The 18,718-nt window shown below is 47.6% G+C and overlaps 8 protein-coding genes across 9 annotated transcripts; 3 read left to right on the top strand and 5 right to left on the bottom strand.

Moving 5' to 3' along the window:
• Nucleotides 1-1,845: 1,845 nt before the first annotated feature.
• Nucleotides 1,846-2,760, bottom strand: LOC6732066 (trypsin). Its single transcript, XM_002079162.4, has one exon. It carries the CDS (start codon nt 2,716-2,718, stop codon nt 1,897-1,899), a length of 822 nt encoding a protein of 273 aa, XP_002079198.1. The 5' UTR covers nt 2,719-2,760; the 3' UTR covers nt 1,846-1,896.
• Nucleotides 2,761-3,316: 556 nt separating this feature from the next.
• On the bottom strand, nt 3,317-4,411 carry LOC6732065 (trypsin delta). The gene has a single exon (XM_002079161.4). The coding sequence runs from the start codon at nt 4,198-4,200 to the stop codon at nt 3,388-3,390; it is 813 nt and encodes a 270-aa protein (XP_002079197.1). The 5' UTR covers nt 4,201-4,411; the 3' UTR covers nt 3,317-3,387.
• Nucleotides 4,412-4,678: 267 nt separating this feature from the next.
• On the top strand, nt 4,679-6,055 carry LOC27207283 (ras-related protein Rab6). The gene has a single exon (XM_016183001.3). It carries the CDS (start codon nt 5,033-5,035, stop codon nt 5,657-5,659), a length of 627 nt encoding a protein of 208 aa, XP_016024740.1. The 5' UTR covers nt 4,679-5,032; the 3' UTR covers nt 5,660-6,055.
• An 886-nt stretch (nt 6,056-6,941) lies between these two features.
• LOC6732064 (threonine--tRNA ligase 1, cytoplasmic) lies at nt 6,942-10,179 on the bottom strand. Of its 2 annotated transcripts, none has more exons than XM_016180025.3 (4): nt 10,043-10,179; nt 9,325-9,385; nt 8,717-9,150; nt 6,942-8,661 (listed from the first exon to the last, which is right to left on the bottom strand). In XM_016180025.3, the coding sequence occupies exons 1-4, from the start codon at nt 10,094-10,096 to the stop codon at nt 7,075-7,077; spliced, it is 2,136 nt and encodes a 711-aa protein (XP_016024739.1). In that variant the 5' UTR covers nt 10,097-10,179; the 3' UTR covers nt 6,942-7,074. The 2 variants fall into 2 exon arrangements, with proteins under 2 accessions (XP_016024739.1, XP_002079196.1); XM_002079160.4 differs by having other exon boundaries at nt 9,821-10,140.
• A 372-nt stretch (nt 10,180-10,551) lies between these two features.
• LOC6732062 (probable protein S-acyltransferase 23) lies at nt 10,552-13,130 on the top strand. The gene is made up of 2 exons (XM_002079158.4): nt 10,552-12,398; nt 12,454-13,130. The coding sequence occupies exons 1-2, from the start codon at nt 10,833-10,835 to the stop codon at nt 12,643-12,645; spliced, it is 1,758 nt and encodes a 585-aa protein (XP_002079194.2). The 5' UTR covers nt 10,552-10,832; the 3' UTR covers nt 12,646-13,130.
• On the bottom strand, nt 13,070-16,069 carry LOC6732061 (engulfment and cell motility protein 1). Its single transcript, XM_002079157.4, has 4 exons — nt 15,834-16,069; nt 14,525-15,535; nt 13,913-14,464; nt 13,070-13,850 (listed from the first exon to the last, which is right to left on the bottom strand). Exons 1-4 carry the CDS (start codon nt 15,943-15,945, stop codon nt 13,351-13,353), a joined length of 2,175 nt encoding a protein of 724 aa, XP_002079193.1. The 5' UTR covers nt 15,946-16,069; the 3' UTR covers nt 13,070-13,350.
• A 109-nt stretch (nt 16,070-16,178) lies between these two features.
• On the bottom strand, nt 16,179-17,363 carry LOC6732060 (tRNA (cytosine(38)-C(5))-methyltransferase). The gene is made up of 2 exons (XM_002079156.4): nt 17,232-17,363; nt 16,179-17,181 (listed from the first exon to the last, which is right to left on the bottom strand). Exons 1-2 carry the CDS (start codon nt 17,290-17,292, stop codon nt 16,205-16,207), a joined length of 1,038 nt encoding a protein of 345 aa, XP_002079192.1. The 5' UTR covers nt 17,293-17,363; the 3' UTR covers nt 16,179-16,204.
• Nucleotides 17,358-18,714, top strand: LOC6732059 (probable ribosome production factor 1). Its single transcript, XM_002079155.4, has one exon. The coding sequence runs from the start codon at nt 17,472-17,474 to the stop codon at nt 18,648-18,650; it is 1,179 nt and encodes a 392-aa protein (XP_002079191.1). The 5' UTR covers nt 17,358-17,471; the 3' UTR covers nt 18,651-18,714.
• Nucleotides 18,715-18,718: the final 4 nt, after the last annotated feature.

The raw sequence follows: 18,718 nt of genomic DNA, 5'->3' as shown, positions 1-18,718 counted from the left end.
GTCTAAAGCCTTTTAATTTATAAACGAAACTTCCCAGCATAAAACTTCCAGCATAAAGTTTTTTTTTCACTATTTACTATTTTTTCAAACGCATTAGTCACTTTATTTCAATCAACAATGCAATCTAGACCCTTTTATTTATGGCCCACTCATATCTAACTCATTTCAATAATCCATTCTTCCCTTTACCAATTATAAAACCATTCGCAGTCTTCCCGACCGCAGAATCCAGACATGAAAAAATATAATAATAAATACTTGTGTGTGTATATACACAAAAGACCATAAAGCACAGACATTCATTCCGATGCCAAATGCCGACGCCAATAAAGCCCCCAAGTAAACAATTCCAGGCATTACTCCATTACTCATAATGGCGCAGCCAAATGTCGCGGTCGCATCCTCATCCTCGTCGGCGGAGAAACGCAGCAAACGATTGGGGGAGCAGGGATCTGGAGACTGAAGACGGAGGAGCAGCCGCCCATGTTGCTCGCCAGGTTGCATAAATCTGTTCGATTGCGAAGGAAGCACAGGGATCTGGCCTTGCCTCGACTTTGCTCAGATGAATTTCTTTTGTTCAGAACGGAGATGACATCGTGAAGGCAACATAAGTATGTATTTACTTCTATAAACTAAAAACTCTCCTTAAACATATAATAAGCAAAATATTTGAATTTATTTTTAAAACTTGTTCTTCGTATTTGATGGAAACTCCAACATTGATTACTGTATTGGCTGAAAACCACTCTCTATAGGAAGTTGCAGCTCTACGTTTTCGAAATTCGGGTGGACTCACTGCGGCATCTCTGGTTCCCGCATGGTGACTCCTTTATCAGCCTTGTCTTCATCGATCGCGTCGGAGATTTTGTCCGTCTGATGGAGTCGGGGGTCCGTCGGTGGGTCTGTTCTGGTGGACTCGTGTTCTGGGGCGTGTTCCCCTGGATCTGTAGATCTTTGGATCTCCCTGTCCATTCCCGTTGAGTCGTCGCTTTGTCTTGACTCCTTGGCCAGGCAGCTTGGCTGGGACTTGGAGGCGTGTTTGGTTAGGGGAATGGAAACAGAATAATATAGAATGAAATATTTATCGCCATTAGAGCCTGATTAGCTGCGGGCGTGTTCTGGCCATCGTTCTTTGGGCCACGTTCCGCGCTCTTGGCCGCCTTGCTTGCGAAGCTGTTTTGGAGGCACTTAATAAGCTTTGCTGGTGTGATTGTGATGGGAAATTGATATGTCCATTCAATTATGTACTGGTCGTGTCAATAAACTGATTGCGATCGTGTCCAGCAACTTACCAAGCAATTAGTTTCCCAATAAGAACTTTCCGATCAATATGATTGATAAAAACAGCGATTGAAGAGGAGTGTCTGGGATGAAATGAAATCTGGACGTGCTGACACCAAAAATGAGACGGATTCAAAAGCAAAACTCATTCCATGGGGGGAATAGTTCTCAGAATGGTTGTGCAATAGAAAAATGGAAAGTTAATCCGGGTATTTCTTGGTAAAGATAACATTTTGTTGACATTACCTTTTTTTGGTTTATATTCAGTTTTTTATAGCAAAAGAAAAGATAAAGCTTATTTTCAATCTTAATATTTGCTGCTTCTTGGAAAGCTATATCTACTTAATATTTTTCCACATATAAGTTGGCTATCTAAAACATTTATAATCATATCTGATTTACTTTGTTGTAAAATATAAATATACATTGGTTACCATGTTTTTAAAATTAATTAATTAATTTACTAGATAAGATAACAAAATGCATTTAAATGCCTTTAAGTACTTTGAAAGATACATTACAATTAATTTATGAAAGTTGCCCTATATAATAAACACGTGATACTGCAATCTCATAAGTAATTCTTTATTCAGATACTATCTTTTACTTCACGATTCATATCTTTTGGTTGGCTGCTATCCATGTTATGAACGAGGAGACCTGGACATACACCGACGGGGAGTTGGGTTGACCGCATGGAAGTTTTCCCCAAGACACGATGCCGATTAGAACGTTTCCCTGGACCAGCGGACCACCGGAGTCAGAGGTGCAAAAGCTGGTGCCGCCGGTGAGAGGACCAGTGCACAGGTTCGTGGTGTGCACATCCTGACCCTTAGTGCCCAGTGCTGCTGCACAGGAGTCGAGGCTTATGATGGGTATGTTCTTGGCCTCCTGGAGGGTCTTCGGATATGAGGGGCTATTCGTTTTGCTGGTACTGCCCCAGCCAAAGAGGTCAGCCTTTCCAGTTGGCCTCACTCCGGACGATGGCAGCTTCACCGGAGCCACTGCAGCGGTCCAAGTGAAGGCGGTGGGCGTGTAAATCAATCCGATGTCATAGGGCACTGTTCCGCCGGTATAGAGATCATTGATCACATAGTGGGTGATTTTCCTCTTCTGGGTGGTGCTCGCTGTTCCGGCCACCGCAATGCTTCCAGCCACCAGGGTGCTTCCAAGTACTTGATTCCTATTGGCCAGGCAGTGAGCAGCCGTTACCAGCCAGTTGGAATTAATGATGTTAGCAGCGCAATAATGGGTTCCTCCGTACTGCATGGACACTATATACGGAGCACTATTTGCCGCCGCCTCTTTTCCACCCACAACGCGTCCATCGGGTTGGTCCAAGGCTAATCCAGATCCTCGGCAAACGCACACCGCCAGCAGGAGGAAAGTGGCCAGGTGGCGATGGCGCCACTTGGTTTGATGTCCATTCGCAATCATGGTTTTCGCAGAACTGTTTACATGGACAGTATCGACGGCTTTTTAAATTAATTCGTGATACAAAATTTCATGCGAGCCAACCGAGAATATGATAAGAACTTTCAATTAGAGCCCTTGTCTTTCAGATAAGAGCCTAATATAACTTAAGATTATACGTTTTATATATATATATATATATATATATATATATTGTTCTCTTGTTATGATAGACTCAGTCAACACTGGGGATAGATGTAAAAGGGTGTTGAGGCAATATCTCAAGTTTGTCATTCTGTATTTTTGAGGGGTTTCCCGTCCATTGATAAGGAAAATATTATAAATATAAATATGATATCTATAAAACCATTGTTAAAAAGGCTAGCTTTGGTAAGAAATGTTTACCTTTTGAAACCATATGGTCTATATCTTATACTTAACTACTTCTTCTGTCATTGTGCAATATAAGAAATTGTTATTTACAGCCCAAAAATATGTGAAGCATATAAATCTGTTCGTTGGTCCCTTTGCTCACCGTGTTTCTCTCTCTACGAGATTAGATAAGCTTTAAAAACAGCTTGTTGTTTGATATAGTAGCTATGATGGGAAGGAAAGTCCCACATTTAAGTGACCGCCACTAGGGACACACCTTTGATTGCTTTTATTGAAAAAATAGGGACAAAACTCGACTATCTAGGGCACCTGCTGGTTAGCCGATATCCAGGAAATAAACGACGAGACCTGCACGTAAACCGACGGTGAGTTGGCCTGGCCACAAGGTAACTTGCCCCAGGACACGATGCCAATTAGGACATTGCCCTGGACCAGTGGTCCGCCCGAATCCGAGGTGCAAATGCTAACGCCACCGGTCAGAGGACCAGTGCACAGATTGGTCGAGTGGACATCGCTGCCCTTGGTGCCCAGGGCGCTTTCGCAGGAGCTCAGCGAGATGATGGGCACATTGGTGGCCACCTGCAGGGTCGACGGATAGGAGGCAGTATTCGTGGTGCTGGTGCTGCCCCATCCGTACAGATTGGCGGTGCCAGTGGGCACCACTCCCGAGGATGGCAGCGTCACTGGAGCCACGGCGGCGCTCCAAACGAAGGCGGTGGGCGTGTAGATCATTCCGATGTCATAGGGCACAGTTCCGCCGGTGTACAAGTCATTGATCACAAAGTACGTGATGCTGCGCGTCTGCGTAGTGCCTGCAGTTCCGGCCACCGCGATGCTTCCGGCCACCAGGGTGCTGCCCAGTACCTGGTTACTATTGGTCAGGCAGTGGGCGGCGGTAACCAGCCAGTTGGCATTCAGAATGCTGGCGGCACAGTAGTGGGTGCCACCGTACTGCATGGACACCGCATAGGGAGCACTATTCACCGCCGCCGGAGATCCGCCCACGACACGCCCCTCAGGTGCGCCGATAGCCACTCCGGATATTCGGCATATGCCCAGTAGGAGTAGGAGCCCACTGGCCAGCGACTTTGTTTGCTGTCCGTTCGCTATCATAGTTTTCGCGGAACTGTTTACATCGACCTTTATCGCGGGCCGTTTAAATTAATTCGCCATTCCAAAATTTTGCCAGCGCCAGCAGATAAGACTTTCAATTAAGGACCGTGTGCTCTTCAGATAACCACTTATTATAATTTGAGATTAAGCGACGCCCGAACAGTGACTCTTTGACAGAAGTACGTCAAGTTCCACCGATAGAATGGGCAAATAACTACGCTCGTTTATCTCAAAAATAGCAATTCACGTAAAGGAGCTTTTACTAATATTTTTATTTGAAAATCACGTTATCATCCCCTAGTATTTCTTACACTTAGTATTTACTTTTTAGTATTAAAAAATGTTAAGCTGTTACTTTTTTAAAGCATTAAATTTGTAGCTTAAATTATTTAAAAAGGTTTCAATAACGGTAACAGTCGAGGTTTTCAAAACAGAAAACATCGATTTCGCACAAATATGCGCTTATCGATAGCATGGCAGAGAAATCGATTTTTGTTGCTGCTTTGGTCACACAGCAACTGACTCAGAAGTTAAAGAAGAAGAAGCAGAGACCGTAATTTTTCCACGACTCAACCTAGCGATTTACCAAGCCATTCGAGCCGCAATCGAGTCTTTAGCCAGACGGGAAGCATTAAGATCGTGTGTAACAGAGTGCGGCAACTTGGAAGCGGTGCATCCCAAGAAATCGCAGTACGAAACGGCCCCGAAAACCGCTGGCCCAGCCCCATTATAAACACTGAGGAGGGGTGGAGATTGGTGAGAGCGGAGCGGAGCGAGAAGAGAGGTCAGCAAACCCGTAATTAAGAAAAAGTAGACACGTACGTTGAGGAAGATGTCATCCGGAGATTTTGGCAATCCGCTGCGGAAGTTCAAGCTCGTCTTCCTGGGCGAGCAGAGTGTGGGCAAGACCTCGCTGATTACGCGCTTCATGTACGACAGCTTCGACAACACGTACCAGGCGACGATCGGGATTGATTTCCTATCGAAGACCATGTACCTGGAGGATCGCACTGTGCGCCTGCAGCTGTGGGATACGGCGGGACAGGAGCGATTCCGCTCGCTGATACCCTCGTACATACGCGACTCCACGGTGGCAGTGGTCGTTTACGATATCACCAACACCAACTCGTTCCACCAGACCTCCAAGTGGATCGATGACGTGCGCACGGAGCGGGGCAGCGACGTCATCATCATGCTAGTGGGCAACAAGACGGATCTCTCCGACAAGCGTCAGGTGTCCACCGAGGAGGGCGAGCGCAAGGCGAAGGAGCTTAACGTGATGTTCATCGAGACAAGCGCCAAGGCCGGCTACAATGTGAAGCAATTGTTCCGACGGGTGGCCGCGGCACTGCCCGGCATGGATTCCACGGAGAACAAGCCCTCCGAGGACATGCAGGAGGTTGTGCTGAAGGACTCACCCAACGAGACAAAGGATCCCGAGGGTGGCTGCGCCTGCTAGAACCGGTTGAGCCGACGATCCAACCATCCTCTCCCCCTTTTCAACAGCAGGAGCAGATGCAGATGCAGGAGATCGGCCAGCAGCACTGGTGTACACAGGTGTCAGGTGTATGTACTGGCCGGATCTGCGGCGGATTCCTCAACATCTATACACACATACACACTTTACGTTTAAGTTTATTTATAAAGTAACAAATGATAGCAAAGGCAAATAGACTAAACAACAATTAACGAAATCGGCTAACTAATTACTGTTAATTGACGAGCTAATCCCGAGCGCAGGCGAGTGCGAATGCTAATTCATTGACACGAGATCAGGGATCAAGATCAGAGTAATATTTGCGAGTTAGCTACCAGACAAGAATATAGTGTTGTGCATTTCCGATACCCCCTAAACCCCCAAACGAAAAAAAACCCAAAACCATGTACTTATGTCAGGCCAGGCGGTCCCAGGATCCTCCGACATTCCAGCTCTCGGCATCTCCAGCAGTCGTAGATACCACGCAGCCAGTCTGTGTTCAATGATTCCACCAGCCAGGCATTTTGTTTCCAATTTTAGACCCCGTTCTGTTCTGTTTGCGGCTTTTGTTTCGCCAGTTTTGGTTAGGATTTCGGTTTTTTTTTAGCACAGCGAACGCGACTGCTAACTGGAACTGTGGATGGCATAGGACTTGGCCACGTGCATCTTATGAATAAATATACACAAATATAAAATATGTATTTTTATGACTAAAACTGAAACAGATAAGCAGAGCACGAGCAGAGCAAACACTTAACAATATTATTAACGATTTTTGCTTCGATTAGCGAGAGAACTTTGTGCATTTTTTACGCGAAAAGCAAAAGCTTACAAAATTGATAATTGAATAAAAACATAAACTATGGATGCAATTTTTAATAAATCAAATTATGAAAATGAAAAGTATACAAGATACTAGCAATAAATTAATAAAAAAAAATACATTCAAAACATGACTCATACGTTGTGGGTTCACACACACCTTTCCCAAAAAGGTTTCCGCCAAATGTGGGCCGACTTATCTTATCATTTCAAATCGTTTCTGAATGGACTGCGCACCTCTGTGTCGGCATGACTAGTCCTCAATTGCTGACATATTCCACTGATTCGTCAAGAAACTAGAATGTAATAAGCTTAAGGCGGATCAGAAAGATACGATTTCCAGTTGGGGAAGCTTGATAATCGTATATTGAACCGAATTGCTTTTATTTGATTGCATGCTCTTCTCCTTAAATTGAAAAATTAGTAACTATTCACTTAAAAATGTGTTTGGATTTGGTTTTTTATTTGTGAATTCCGGTTTCGTAAGCGTAAATACATAGAAAGAACAAAAATGCGTACTTGCTTTGCTATGCAAATGTTAAGTATACTTTTGATAAATAGTTCGAAATAGAGTCTTAGAAGCTGTCCTCGTTGGCGATGAATTCGTCGCGAATCTTTTGCAGCTTCGTGATGAGTTCCGCCACGGAGACCTCGCCGTGCACCTTGTTGTCCCGAGTGCGCACGTTAACGGTGTTCGAGGAGCGCTCCTTGTCGCCCACCACCAGAATGAAGTTGAACTGGGCCAACTGAGCATTGCGTATCTTCTTGTTCATCGTGTCGCCGGCATCGCAATCCGCCTCGCTCATGAATCCAGCATCGTGTAGCTGATCCCGCACAGCCTGGGCGTACTGATCGTAGGCAGGACCCACTGGAACGACCATCACTTGGCGCGGTGATAGCCAGAAGGGCCATTTGCCAGCAAAGTTCTCCGTGAGAATGGCAATCATCCGCTCCACTGAGCCAAGAATAGCGCGATGGATGATCACCGGCCTCTTCTTCTCGCCATCGTCGGCGATGTAGCTGAGATTAAAGCGAATTGGCAGCTGGAAGTCCAACTGGATGGTGGCGCACTGATGGGCACGCTTCAGGGCATCCATAATGGTAATATCAATCTTCGGTCCGTAGAAGGCGCCATCGCCGGGGTTCTCCTTCCACGGCATTCCGAACTCGTTGAGTGATTCAGCCAGCGCCTTTTCCGCATCATTCCACTGTTCCAACTCGCCTAGGTAATTATCCGGGCGTGTGGACAGCACCAGCTGGAAGGAGAATCCGAAAATGGTATACACATACTTCAGGAACTCCAGGCAGCCCTTCATCTCGCTTTTAATCTGCTCGGGGGCACAGAAGATGTGCGCATCGTCCTGCTGGAAGCGACGCACGCGAGTTAGTCCGGTTAAAGCACCGGAGAGCTCATTGCGATGGAGCACACCGAAGTCGGCCATTCGCAGTGGCAGCTCGCGCCAGGATCGATTGCGGTTATCGAAGATGAGACAATGTCCTGGACAATTCATGGGCTTGAGGGCGAACTTCTCCTTCTCGGCTTCGAAGGAGAACATGTTCTCGGCATAATGCTCCCAGTGGCCGGAGGTCATCCACAACTTGGCGTTGTAGATGTTGGGCGAAATAACTTCTTGGAAACCACGCTTTCTATATTCCGCTTTGATGAAGCCCATCAGGGTGTTGTAGATGTGCGCTCCTCGCGGCTGGAAGAAGCACGAGCCAGGCGAAAGTTCATGGAAGAAGAACAGCTCCTGCTCGCGACCGATTTTGCGGTGATCCCGCTTAGCCGCCTCCTCCTGAAGTTTCTCCCACTCCTTGAGCTGCTTCGGGTCGGGAAATGAGATGCCGTAGACGCGCTGCAGTGTCTCAGCGTCGGCCTTGCCCTCCCAGTAGGTAGAAGAGTTCTTGGTGATCTTCAGAGCCTTCACCTTGCCGGTGTGACGAACATGGGGTCCGCGGCAGAGATCGATCAAAGAACCGCACTTGTAGACAGTGGTGCGGTCGGTGGTCACCTTCTCGTTGAGAATGCGCACCTTGAACTCGTTGTACTTGAACATCTCCAGCAGGTCGGACTTCTTCATCTCCAGACGTTCGAAGTTCTGCTTCTCCTTCACAATTTGCTTAACCAGACCCTCCATGGCGCCGTAGTCGTTGGTGGAGATCTAATTGGGCGTTCAATTTAATTTCATTCTTACTGAAAATCACTAATTTACTTACACCCTCGCCCTCCAGATGCATGTCGTAGTAGAAGCCATTTTCAATGGGCGGCCCGTAGCACAGATGTCCACCATAGATGCGCTCCATGGCCTCACCCATGATGTGGGCAGAGCTGTGCCAGAAGACGGCCTGCGCCTCCGGGTCGTCGAACTTGAGAAGCTGCAGGGTGCAGTTTCCCTCGAGCACACGGTCCAAGTCCCACACCTCGCCGTTCACCTTGGAGATGACGGTGTTGTCAGCGAGACCCTGACTAATGCCGCGAGCCACTTCGTACGGGGTGGTCTCCCAGGAGGTGGCGTCCACCTGCTTGCCATCGGGCAGTGTCACCTTGATGGGCTCACGCGTCTTGGCCGCCAGTTCGGCCTCGTACTCCGCCTTGCACTTCTCCCAGAAGACATTGCGCTCCTCTATGTACTTGGGCAAGGGACTGAGTTCTGCAATCAATATAGAAGGGATCAGTGGAATTTCAGAGTTTTGGTAGCTTTATGGATGTACAATATTGTGGTGTTAGAGAGAAGAAAGCAGCTAATCTTAAAGATATGCTACATATCTTACAGACGGGAATTTATGCGTTTTGTTCTTTTAATCCTTAGTTAGGATTTACTTACCCTTGCGAGTATCTCCACCGCCGGATGGCTTCTCCTTTTTCTCCTTCTTCATCTTGGCAGCCTGCAAATCCATCGGAAAAAGGTTAAAAATCAATACAAATCAGAGATATTCAAGTGGCCACAAGTGTGCTACGTATGCAATTAGACAAACGCTCTTTTTCGGTATCTACTTTCGACTGATGTTTTCTTATTGTTTAAACAATTGGGGACATGGCAATGAGCACTTTTCGGCACCTTGTTGTGAGTGCTCCTATCTCTGTTTTATCGAGCCGTCTTTGAGCGTATCTTCGTCGTTTTATGGCTGATGCAATAGAGTAGCAAAAAAAAACACACACTCATGAAGTTGGTTGGTTGTTAGTGACGTCACAGCCGGCGGCACTGATTCATTGGAGAATCGCACACACTCACACACACAAACATAACATTTACACGTGCCAGCAGTAATAGGCGTTTAAATTGAAGTTTAGGTCAATTCTTTTTAGCTTAAAACACCAACCAAAGTTGCGTAGCTGTGTTGTTGTTGTTCTTTCAATTGTGGTTGCTGTTGCTGTTGTTGTTTTGGTGTTTTCGACTGCGTCTGAATTTTCGGCAAAATCCGCTGGCAAATGCGGCTTATTTGGCTATAATATCTGCCGCCCTGCGGTGCCAACTTCAACATAATTCGGCTAACTAGCACTTCTCATACACTCGAATGCAGTTCGAAAAGAGTTTAACATGCCTTTTGCTTGTTCAAATCCAAGTTATTTAGTTCCGTCACCACGTTGTCGCCCATTTTTTACGAAACAAATTTATCAAAAAGAGGCACAGTGTTACCAGGTGGCAAAATAACGGTGACACGGGAACCTAACAAAATGCAATACTAGCATCAGTTCAAAATGCAATATTCGTACCAAGCAGTATAACAGTACTAATTTTGACGGTTTCTAGCGTTGGAAAACAAATGTTTCCAGATAATGTTAAAACTAATTTAAAAGTCAATTATTAAGCCTTTTTTGTTTTTTAAGTTTGTTTATGCCACGAGATTTCCACTATACTTAAGTTAATCCAAATGAAACCTCGGTTTCAGCAATTGACCTTTCAACTAATTTAAAATATATAATAATATATTATATATTAATACTTCATGACTCCTTTTAGAAATCTTAAGTCGCCCCTCGCTTGGAAGTCTGAATTTCCAGTGTGTGTTGGCAGCACTGCGCGCCCATCTGCGAAAATAACGGTCAGCTGTTGATTTGTTTGGCGCCAAGTCGAGTTCGAAATTGGCCCCAATTCGAGTCCTGCGATTCGGGCCAAATATTGATTTTCTCACAGTGCTGACATAATTTCCTCGCCATCGAGTGCAGTCGTGTTTACCTAGCGTGCTACGCCTAAGATTGGCCAAACGGAGTAAAAATTTCGGTCGGAGCGTAACGGAAAAAGGCGACAAGATTGCACACCTACTGGAAAACCCCCTGCATCAAGGCAACGGTGGAACGGCGGACCGTCTGGGCGTGGACTTCGAGTTCTACATGGCCTCGAAGGTGCATCCAAGTCCGGGGGCGGCGCGCAGTGTGTGGGCGTTGCCCCTAACCGCCTCCTCCTCCTGCAACATGGTCGTCGCGGAGGAGGATGGCCATGCCCACGCCGACGACATCCATTTGGATCATCGACCGCATTCGCCGCCATTAACGGGTCGCGGCACGGACGGTGGACATGGCAGTGGCGGCGTCGAGGACCACGAAAATGTGCTCCTCTTTGAGGGGCTGGATGGGGCCACCACAGTGAGTCTGGACGACATCTTCGATATTATCAAGAACGGAGAGGTCAGCGAGGTGGAGAATCTCGTAGACAAGTTCGGCATGGAATGTCTGTCGGCCAGGGATCGTCATGGCTACACGCCAGCCCACTGGATAGCTCTAAACGGCAATGTCCAGCTGATGCGGTACCTCATCGAACGCACGGCTCCGATCGATCTGCCCTGTTTGGGTACGCAGGGTCCACGGCCCATTCACTGGGCGTGCAGGAAGGGTCATGCGTCCGTGGTGCAGGTCCTCCTCCAGGCGGGAGTTGCCGTCAATGCGGCGGACTTCAAAGGACTGACACCGCTCCATCTGGCCTGCATGTACGGTCGTACTGCGACGGCGGCCTATCTTCTTGGAATGGGAGCGCTGAACAACCTAACTGACATAAACGGCGATACGGCACTCCACTGGGCGGCGTACAAGGGACATGCCGATCTTATGCGACTCCTCATGTACTCCGGCGTGGAACTTCAGAAGACGGACAACTTTGGATCGACTCCACTGCATCTGGCTTGCCTGTCTGGTAACATGACGTGCGTTCGCCTGCTGTGCGAGAAGTCCCAGCTGGATCTGGAACCGAGGGACAAGAATGGAAAGACGCCGATCATGTTGGCACAGGCTCATCAGCACCAGGATGTGGTGCGTCTGCTGTACGGCGAGGTGAAGAAGAAGTCCCGATGGATTCCCTCGGTCTCGGAAAGTTGGGGCTGGCTATTTGGCGGAGCTGGAGACTCCAAGGGACCACTGTTTCTGTTTCTCTTCTCGGTGCTGCTTTGGGGCTATCCCATGTACATGATCCGTGCGATTCCCATTACGTGGAACATATTGAGACGCTCGCACTATTGCTTCATATACTGGAACGCTGTGATGTGGATAAGCTGGGCCATTGCCAATCGCCGGGATCCGGGGTACATACCACTCAGTTCGGATGCCTACTACCGGGCCATCAAGCAGATCCCGTACTTCGACAAGCTGAAGAAGCGGAATGTGATGCTAACCCGGCTATGTCACAGCTGCAGGTGCCTCCGGCCGCTGCGAGCCAAACACTGTCGCGTGTGCAACCGTTGTGTCTCGTACTTTGACCACCACTGTCCCTTTATCTACAACTGCGTGGGGCTGAGGAACAGAATGTGGTTCTTCCTGTTCGTCCTCTCGGTGGCCGTCAACTGCTCGTTCACCATTTACTTTGCCTGCTACTGCGTGATGATCGAGGGCTTCACGATGCTCTATGTGCTGGGACTCATCGAGGCTGTTGTGTTCTGCGGATTGGGTTGGATACTCACGTGTACTTCGGTAAGTGCTTCTTTCCGTGAGAAATTATTGTTTGTGACACCATTTACACTGGCAGATCCTGCACGCCTGCATGAACCTCACCACAAACGAGATGTTCAACTACAAGCGTTATCCTTACTTGCGGGACAAACGCGGACGCTACCAGAATCCCTTCTCGCGTGGTCCCATACTGAATTTGCTCGAATTCTTCGTCTGCCTGCCGGATCGGGGCGATGACAACGATCTCCTGCTGGAGGATAACATTTGATTAAGGATCTAGGATCGAGCCCCTGCTCGCCGGCGCAAGCTGCCCGTGCGTGGATAATGTTGCGAGGAGGCAGCCAGAGACCCACTCGGGTAGGCTGCCCGTTTGGTTTTGCTCCGCAGGCTTACTGCTTACTCGAATGCTTTAAAGTTCGAACCAAAGGTCGTCAAGTGCGTGTTTTATCATTTACAATTGCAATCAACATATCCTTGCGGAAGGACAAATCGGTAGCAAATTCAAAGTGCAATTAAGAGCATTAATAAGTCACATTGCTAAGATTCCATTATTGTTTACGGCTCCAAATCAATTCCTTCCGCAATGGTGTTCAAAGCATCGGCCAGCCGTGCTTTTTGCTTTTTTAACTAACTAATTACCTTTTAGGCTTGGATAAGAATACGCTTCTCTTGTTAGTTTTTGTACAAAAATGTTATGTATAAAATGTGTTATTTAATGATCTCTATATATTATATACCTATTATAATCATAAATGGTGTAAAGTTCACTAAATGGCTAGGCAGCGGATAGTCACTTGGACGTCCCCGCCACCAGTTTGTTCATTTTGTGTTCGGGGAATTGCACAAGTAATACTAGTAGAAGATCAGATCGGAGAATACGATTAGGTTGTGGGTACACTTTGGCATGTATCTTGGGTGATGGGAGAGTCTAGAATGAATCGAATATTTCGTGAATTAAATGTGCGCGATATGCTTAGCTCTCAAAGCAGAAGTCATAGTTCTCGGGATCCTCCGGTATTGGCGGTGGGTCCTTGCTGATGTCCACGCCTTCGGTGTCCAGCAGGCGCAATTTGATCTCCATCGACAGCAGAGTGTCGAAGTCCTCGTTCTTTTGCTTGCTGACCATCGGTTGACCCAGCAGCGCGTTTATTCCGTCCGTCCAGTAGTTGAATATGCTTTCGTCGGGTGCCACAAAGTCCAACGTAGAGTGCTCCATGTTCTCAAACGTGATGGAGAAGGCCAGGTTTACCGCCGATTTCCGAATGCGAGTTTCCTTCATATGCGGACATTCCTTGCCCTCTAGCAACTGCTTAATCTCGCTGATGGGCAATTTCTTGGGCAGCTCCTCCATGGTGGGTATTGTCTTCTCATCGCAGTCGCCGTAATGAATCACCTTGTGATTAGGCGAAAGACGAGCGTACCAGAACTTGTCCTTAGTTCGTGTGCCTCGCAAGTACTTTGCAAAATGGGTACCTAAAAGTGCAGGATTTATCAATGTTAAGATTGTCTTTAAAATGCTTCTATTAGATTTGTACCTTCCACCAAAAAAGAGAGCCGTTGCTGCTTGATTAGCTCGAGAATGTGCGGTGATATCTTCTCTTTGAGCTTAACAATCGCCGAAGCCGTGGAGTCACACTCCTCCTTCGAAGTGCGTTCCTGCTGGCGCAGTGTTGTTATCTGCTGATAGGTCAGCAAATCGATCTTGTTTCGGAAATCGTCCAGGTTCTCGGGTCTGCCCTTGAGAGTGCGCTGGATCTGCTCCCGCACCACGCTGAAGGTTGTGCTGAAGTCCTCGGCAGTGGCACGCATATCCTTCCATGTGCGATTCAGCGTAATGACGCATATGCAAAAGAATTCCTCGAACGGCGAATCGTGCGTGAAGAACATGGGCTGAAAGTCACCGGATTGCTCGGCTGGTGGCTCGCCAATGCGCAGGATGTCGCACAGCACCTTGACCAATTCGATGGAGGTGCGTCCGAAGGGACACTCGTGCTCATCCGCACGGCAGGAGTTCTCCCTGACGATCTTCGCATACTGTTGCGTGTAGTTGCGTGCAAAATACACCATGCAATCCAACGCTAATATACCTGAGAAATACGTTTCTGATTAGCAACCAAAATAGCTTTAATATAGTAACATATTCATACCCGGCGGCGTCTCAATGAAATCCTGAGCAGGGTTTATATCGCACTTGAAGCCCAGCTTTTTGTAGTACTGCGAGAAGTTGACATTGCCAGCTCCGGAGCCACCGCCACGTCGGATGTGATCGTCGTTTTGATTCAAAGCGTTGGTATGATCGTCGAACGCTATGCGCCGTAGCTCCTTGATCTTCTCGTGTGCGTCCTGGTCCTGCGCGTTCATCTTCATTCGCATGCGCTTCTCCAACAGGCCGAGAGTCAACGTTTGCAGCACGTACAGCTGGTGGGTCATCTCCGTACCCAGTCCATTGCCGATGAGGGCCAGGCGGAACTGCTTGGCACTAATAGTTTGAGCAATGGTCCTGCGGCGGCCCTCGTCTGCTTTGACGAACAGAGCGTTCAGCAGGGCTATGGCATTTTGTCGCATCACCGGCGAGTTGACATCCTGAAGCAATCGGAGAATATCCTGCAACTTGATGTCCTCAGCAACAAGCAGATGTTTATTGCTGCACATAACAATGTTCTCCAAGTTGGACAGGGCGCTCTCACCACAGTCCGTAGGATACTTCTGGAAGTTTCGCACGATCTCAATGTTGCGGGCCACGAATGAGATTTCCGGCACCTCCCAGGACACCGTGCCGTGCTCCATCAGCTCCACAAAGCTGGCCAGGCTGTATTTGAGAATGTCTTCGTTGGTCTGACCGCTATCCTCGATCATCCTAATGAGTGTGTCGAGACCCTTCTCTTTAATGAACTCCAGGGCAAAGGTGTGATCGGTGCTCAGGGTAGTGAGCTCCTTCAGACGCAGCGCCTTTTCCTGTGGACTGCCATTGAGCAGCACTTCCATGGCATCGCAGGCAGTCTTGGATGGCGAATACTGCAGCTGCAGTACGGAGCCATTCTTGATCTCATTGCGATTCTTTTCGGTCACGTACTTCCGGTTATTGTTATCGCAGAACTGGAGTGCGTAGTTTTGGTGATCGCTGATGGACCAACCATTGCAAATGTCCTGGATTTTACCTGCAAGCGAAGGCGACATTAACACGCTGTAATAGCAACTTCCTGGCCAATTGTATGATTTGCATACAAATGAGGAAGGGGAAATGATTGCGCTGACATCACGATAACACTTAAGCATAGCGAAGGGCGTTGGTTGGAAGTTCCTCCTTTATGATGGGTTCCTTTGCCACTTTCAACATAATTCTGTTTTATTAACTTCTTGGAACTTTGTTTTAGATGTTTAAAGCACATTCTCTTTAAAATTGCTGCTCAGCAAGCAAAAAATCATTGTTTTTATCCGCTATTTCTATTTACTCACTTGCCAGCGGATGCCTTTGATCCAGGTTTATCAACTGCGCTATATGGTGCTCCCGTTCCACGGCTATTTTCACAATATGTGAATCCTTAACCGTCGTCTTTTTTGGTATCATTTTGGCAATCTTTCAATTAGCGATAATTGCAATTATTATTGTTTTTCTGGGTAAACTTCTTCTTTTTTTAATTCAGTGCAGTGTGACCAATTGACGAGTAGAATGAAATATTTAAAAAACTTACGCATACTACCGTTGCGTTTTGGGGCATAAGCAACACTGGGCGGGAAAATGATGTGGATTTTAAATAAATATTTTCATGATAACAACGCAGAGTAATTTTCCAGCTAATATAATGTATTAAAATGTAAGCAATGTTTTATTTTATCGTCAACAATTTAATAAGTTCACCGACAACCTTTACATTAATACTATTACCCAGCAGTCGATACTTTTGTCGATTTGTTGTTTCTGGCGGAAATTCAAAATCCTCCGGAAAACTCATTAGACGAGCAACTTCCCGTGGCGTGAAATAGCGCAGTTTCACCTGGTGCAACAGGTCCAAGCGTTGCTGCAAAATCTTCTCCGACTTCGGTGCATCCTTATTACTAGTGTCAATTTCCTTGACCAACTCGAAGATGCGGTGGGATTCGTCCTCCGAAAGCGGTGTGTATGCAGAGCCCGTGCCCTCGGTGTAGTGGGTGTAGCCCTTTGTAAAGCACATGGATCTACTTTGAGCAGGATGTATAATGTCCATGACTAGCACTCTTTTGGTCAAGACATCGTCGGGTACCAGGAAATCGGCTGATACATTTTCCTCCACAATCTCGGCAATTTGCGAAAGAGCCTGATTCTGTGCTATAGCTCCCGGCATTTCTTCCCAGATCTTGTCACCGGCGAATGGAAAGTCTGCACCCTTGCGGGCGATGCAATAGTAGCGATATCGAGTGTTTGGCACATTGAATTGCGTGGGCGTTAGAATGAACTCGCGCCAATGGAATCCCGACCGCTCCAGCGACTCAATAAACTGATTTCGCGCCTGTGAGCTCTCGAAACCCTTGACGTTTTCCATGAGTATGTACTGCAGGTTCTGGCACTCTGGGATCAGTCCACACAGATGAGTAAGTGCATCCGATCTTTTGTCCTCCGTATCCCTTTGCAATCCCTGGCGAGTGTGTGGCTGACATGGCGGGGACATCAGCAGCATGTTAGCCTGAAGCTTTGTGACCTCCTTTACACTCAGGCTTTGAATATTCCTGGTTTTCACCAAATTACTGCCGTAATTGTGCGCATAAACCGCATTGGCCACGGTGTTGACATCCAAGGCGGCAACTATTTCTCCATCCAATTGGGCATCTGTAAAAGTATAATGTTAGTTTCGCATTTATCATAACCGACGAACTCACATTTAAAGGCATAATGCATGCCGCCAATGCCACTGAATAGTTCTAAGACCCGAAATACCATTTTAATTAAATATATTTTTGTTTACAAACTACACGTTGTGAGTGGCACGTTTTCCAGCACTACCCCGTACAGCAGATTGTCTGCGTTTCCGTGTGATTGGTATCGTCCGCGCAGAAGAAGAAGAATATCAACACGTGCCGCTCGCATTTTTGTGAACTCTTCGTGATTCTCCCGGAAAAATGATAAAAATTAAGCGAAAACCAGCCCCTCCGCCCGTGGAACAGGACTCTGACAGCGACTCCAGCTTTGACGAAGAGGAGCCACAGGAATTGGAAGTCCAGGAGGGGCCAGTCACTGATAGCAGCGATGAAGAAGCCGCCTCCAGCACCAAAAAGACGGCCAAAAAAGGGGAAGCTGGTGAGGATTTGAAGAACGAAGATGATGACGACGATGAGGAGGATGATGACGACGATGAAGAAGATGATGACGACGGCGACGACAAGAAGACACGCATTCCTGTCTTGAATCCCCTCAGTTTGATGCGCAACAAGGAGCAGCGTTTGGCGTTATACAAAAAGATGAAGAAGGAGAAGCACAAGAAAAAAATGCAGGAGCGCCGTGCCCGACGCAAGGCTGGTGTACCCGCCAATCCTGGTCACACCATAGAGAGCCTGCGAGAGAAGGACCAGACGGAGGTGGCCAATCTGAACGATTCCGACAACGAGGAGTTGCAAAAGGAACTCGAACTGGACGATTTCAGTTCGTACTTCGAACGTTCGTACGAGCCCAAGGTGCTGATCACCTTTGCCGACAATCCGGTGACCAAGACGCGTAAGTTTGGACTGGAACTTTCGCGCATATTCCCCAACGCTCTGGTTAAGATTCGCAACAAGTCGTCGGTGAAGAAGATATGCAAAAGCGCCGAGCGCGAGGAGTTCACAGACGTCGTGATCGTTAACGAAGATCGCAGAAAGCCCAATGGTCTGCTGGTCATTCATCTGCCCAATGGACCCACTGCGCACTTCAAGCTGTCCAACGTGAAGCTCACCTCGGACATAAAGCGCGATCACAAGGAGATAACCAAGCACAGGCCCGAGGTGATCCTGAACAATTTTACCACACGATTGGGTCTGACCGTGGGCCGCATGCTGGGTGCCCTCTTCCATCACGATCCCGAGTTCCGCGGCCGCCGAGCGGTGACGTTCCACAATCAGCGAGACTACATCTTCTTCCGTCACCACCGCTACGAGTTCACCAAAGAGGGAAAACGCGTAAAGCTGCGCGAACTGGGTCCGCGGTTCACCCTGAAGCTACGTTCCCTGCAGGAGGGCACATTCGACAGCAAGACCGGCGACTACGCCTGGATAATCAGCAACAAACGGCACGCCATGGAGTCGCGACGTCGCTTCTTCCTCTAGGTGTATTTCGAGGCAGTGTATTTAGGTATAGAACTACTTAATAAACCAACAGTTAATACGAAAATAAT

Source organism: Drosophila simulans, chromosome 2L, assembly GCF_016746395.2.
Source record: "Drosophila simulans strain w501 chromosome 2L, Prin_Dsim_3.1, whole genome shotgun sequence".
NCBI classification, from domain to species: Eukaryota; Metazoa; Arthropoda; class Insecta; order Diptera; family Drosophilidae; genus Drosophila; species Drosophila simulans.
Note: the sequence above shows the minus strand (reverse complement) of the source record. Positions and strands in the feature narration are given on the sequence as shown.

What these genes read in the sequence shown, in the direction of transcription:
- LOC6732066 (XM_002079162.4), bottom strand. Translation starts at nt 2,718, where the DNA reads ATGATTGCGAATGGACATCAAACCAAGTGGCGCCATCGCCACCTGGCC.
- LOC6732065 (XM_002079161.4), bottom strand. Translation starts at nt 4,200, where the DNA reads ATGATAGCGAACGGACAGCAAACAAAGTCGCTGGCCAGTGGGCTCCTA.
- LOC27207283 (XM_016183001.3), top strand. Translation starts at nt 5,033, where the DNA reads ATGTCATCCGGAGATTTTGGCAATCCGCTGCGGAAGTTCAAGCTCGTC.
- LOC6732064 (XM_002079160.4), bottom strand. Translation starts at nt 9,982, where the DNA reads ATGTTGAAGTTGGCACCGCAGGGCGGCAGATATTATAGCCAAATAAGC. An exon ending in AACACAGCTACGCAACTTTG is followed by an intron (nt 9,386 to 9,820) that starts GTTGGTGTTTTA and finishes ATGGATTTGCAG; the next exon opens with GCTGCCAAGATGAAGAAGGA. An exon ending in CGGTGGAGATACTCGCAAGG is followed by an intron (nt 9,151 to 9,324) that starts GTAAGTAAATCC and finishes TATTGATTGCAG; the next exon opens with AACTCAGTCCCTTGCCCAAG.
- LOC6732062 (XM_002079158.4), top strand. Translation starts at nt 10,833, where the DNA reads ATGGCCTCGAAGGTGCATCCAAGTCCGGGGGCGGCGCGCAGTGTGTGG. An exon ending in GGATACTCACGTGTACTTCG is followed by an intron (nt 12,399 to 12,453) that starts GTAAGTGCTTCT and finishes TTACACTGGCAG; the next exon opens with ATCCTGCACGCCTGCATGAA.
- LOC6732061 (XM_002079157.4), bottom strand. Translation starts at nt 15,945, where the DNA reads ATGATACCAAAAAAGACGACGGTTAAGGATTCACATATTGTGAAAATA. An exon ending in TTTCATTGAGACGCCGCCGG is followed by an intron (nt 14,465 to 14,524) that starts GTATGAATATGT and finishes CGTATTTCTCAG; the next exon opens with GTATATTAGCGTTGGATTGC. An exon ending in GCTCTCTTTTTTGGTGGAAG is followed by an intron (nt 13,851 to 13,912) that starts GTACAAATCTAA and finishes CTGCACTTTTAG; the next exon opens with GTACCCATTTTGCAAAGTAC.
- LOC6732060 (XM_002079156.4), bottom strand. Translation starts at nt 17,292, where the DNA reads ATGGTATTTCGGGTCTTAGAACTATTCAGTGGCATTGGCGGCATGCAT. An exon ending in CATGCATTATGCCTTTAAAT is followed by an intron (nt 17,182 to 17,231) that starts GTGAGTTCGTCG and finishes ATACTTTTACAG; the next exon opens with ATGCCCAATTGGATGGAGAA.
- LOC6732059 (XM_002079155.4), top strand. Translation starts at nt 17,472, where the DNA reads ATGATAAAAATTAAGCGAAAACCAGCCCCTCCGCCCGTGGAACAGGAC.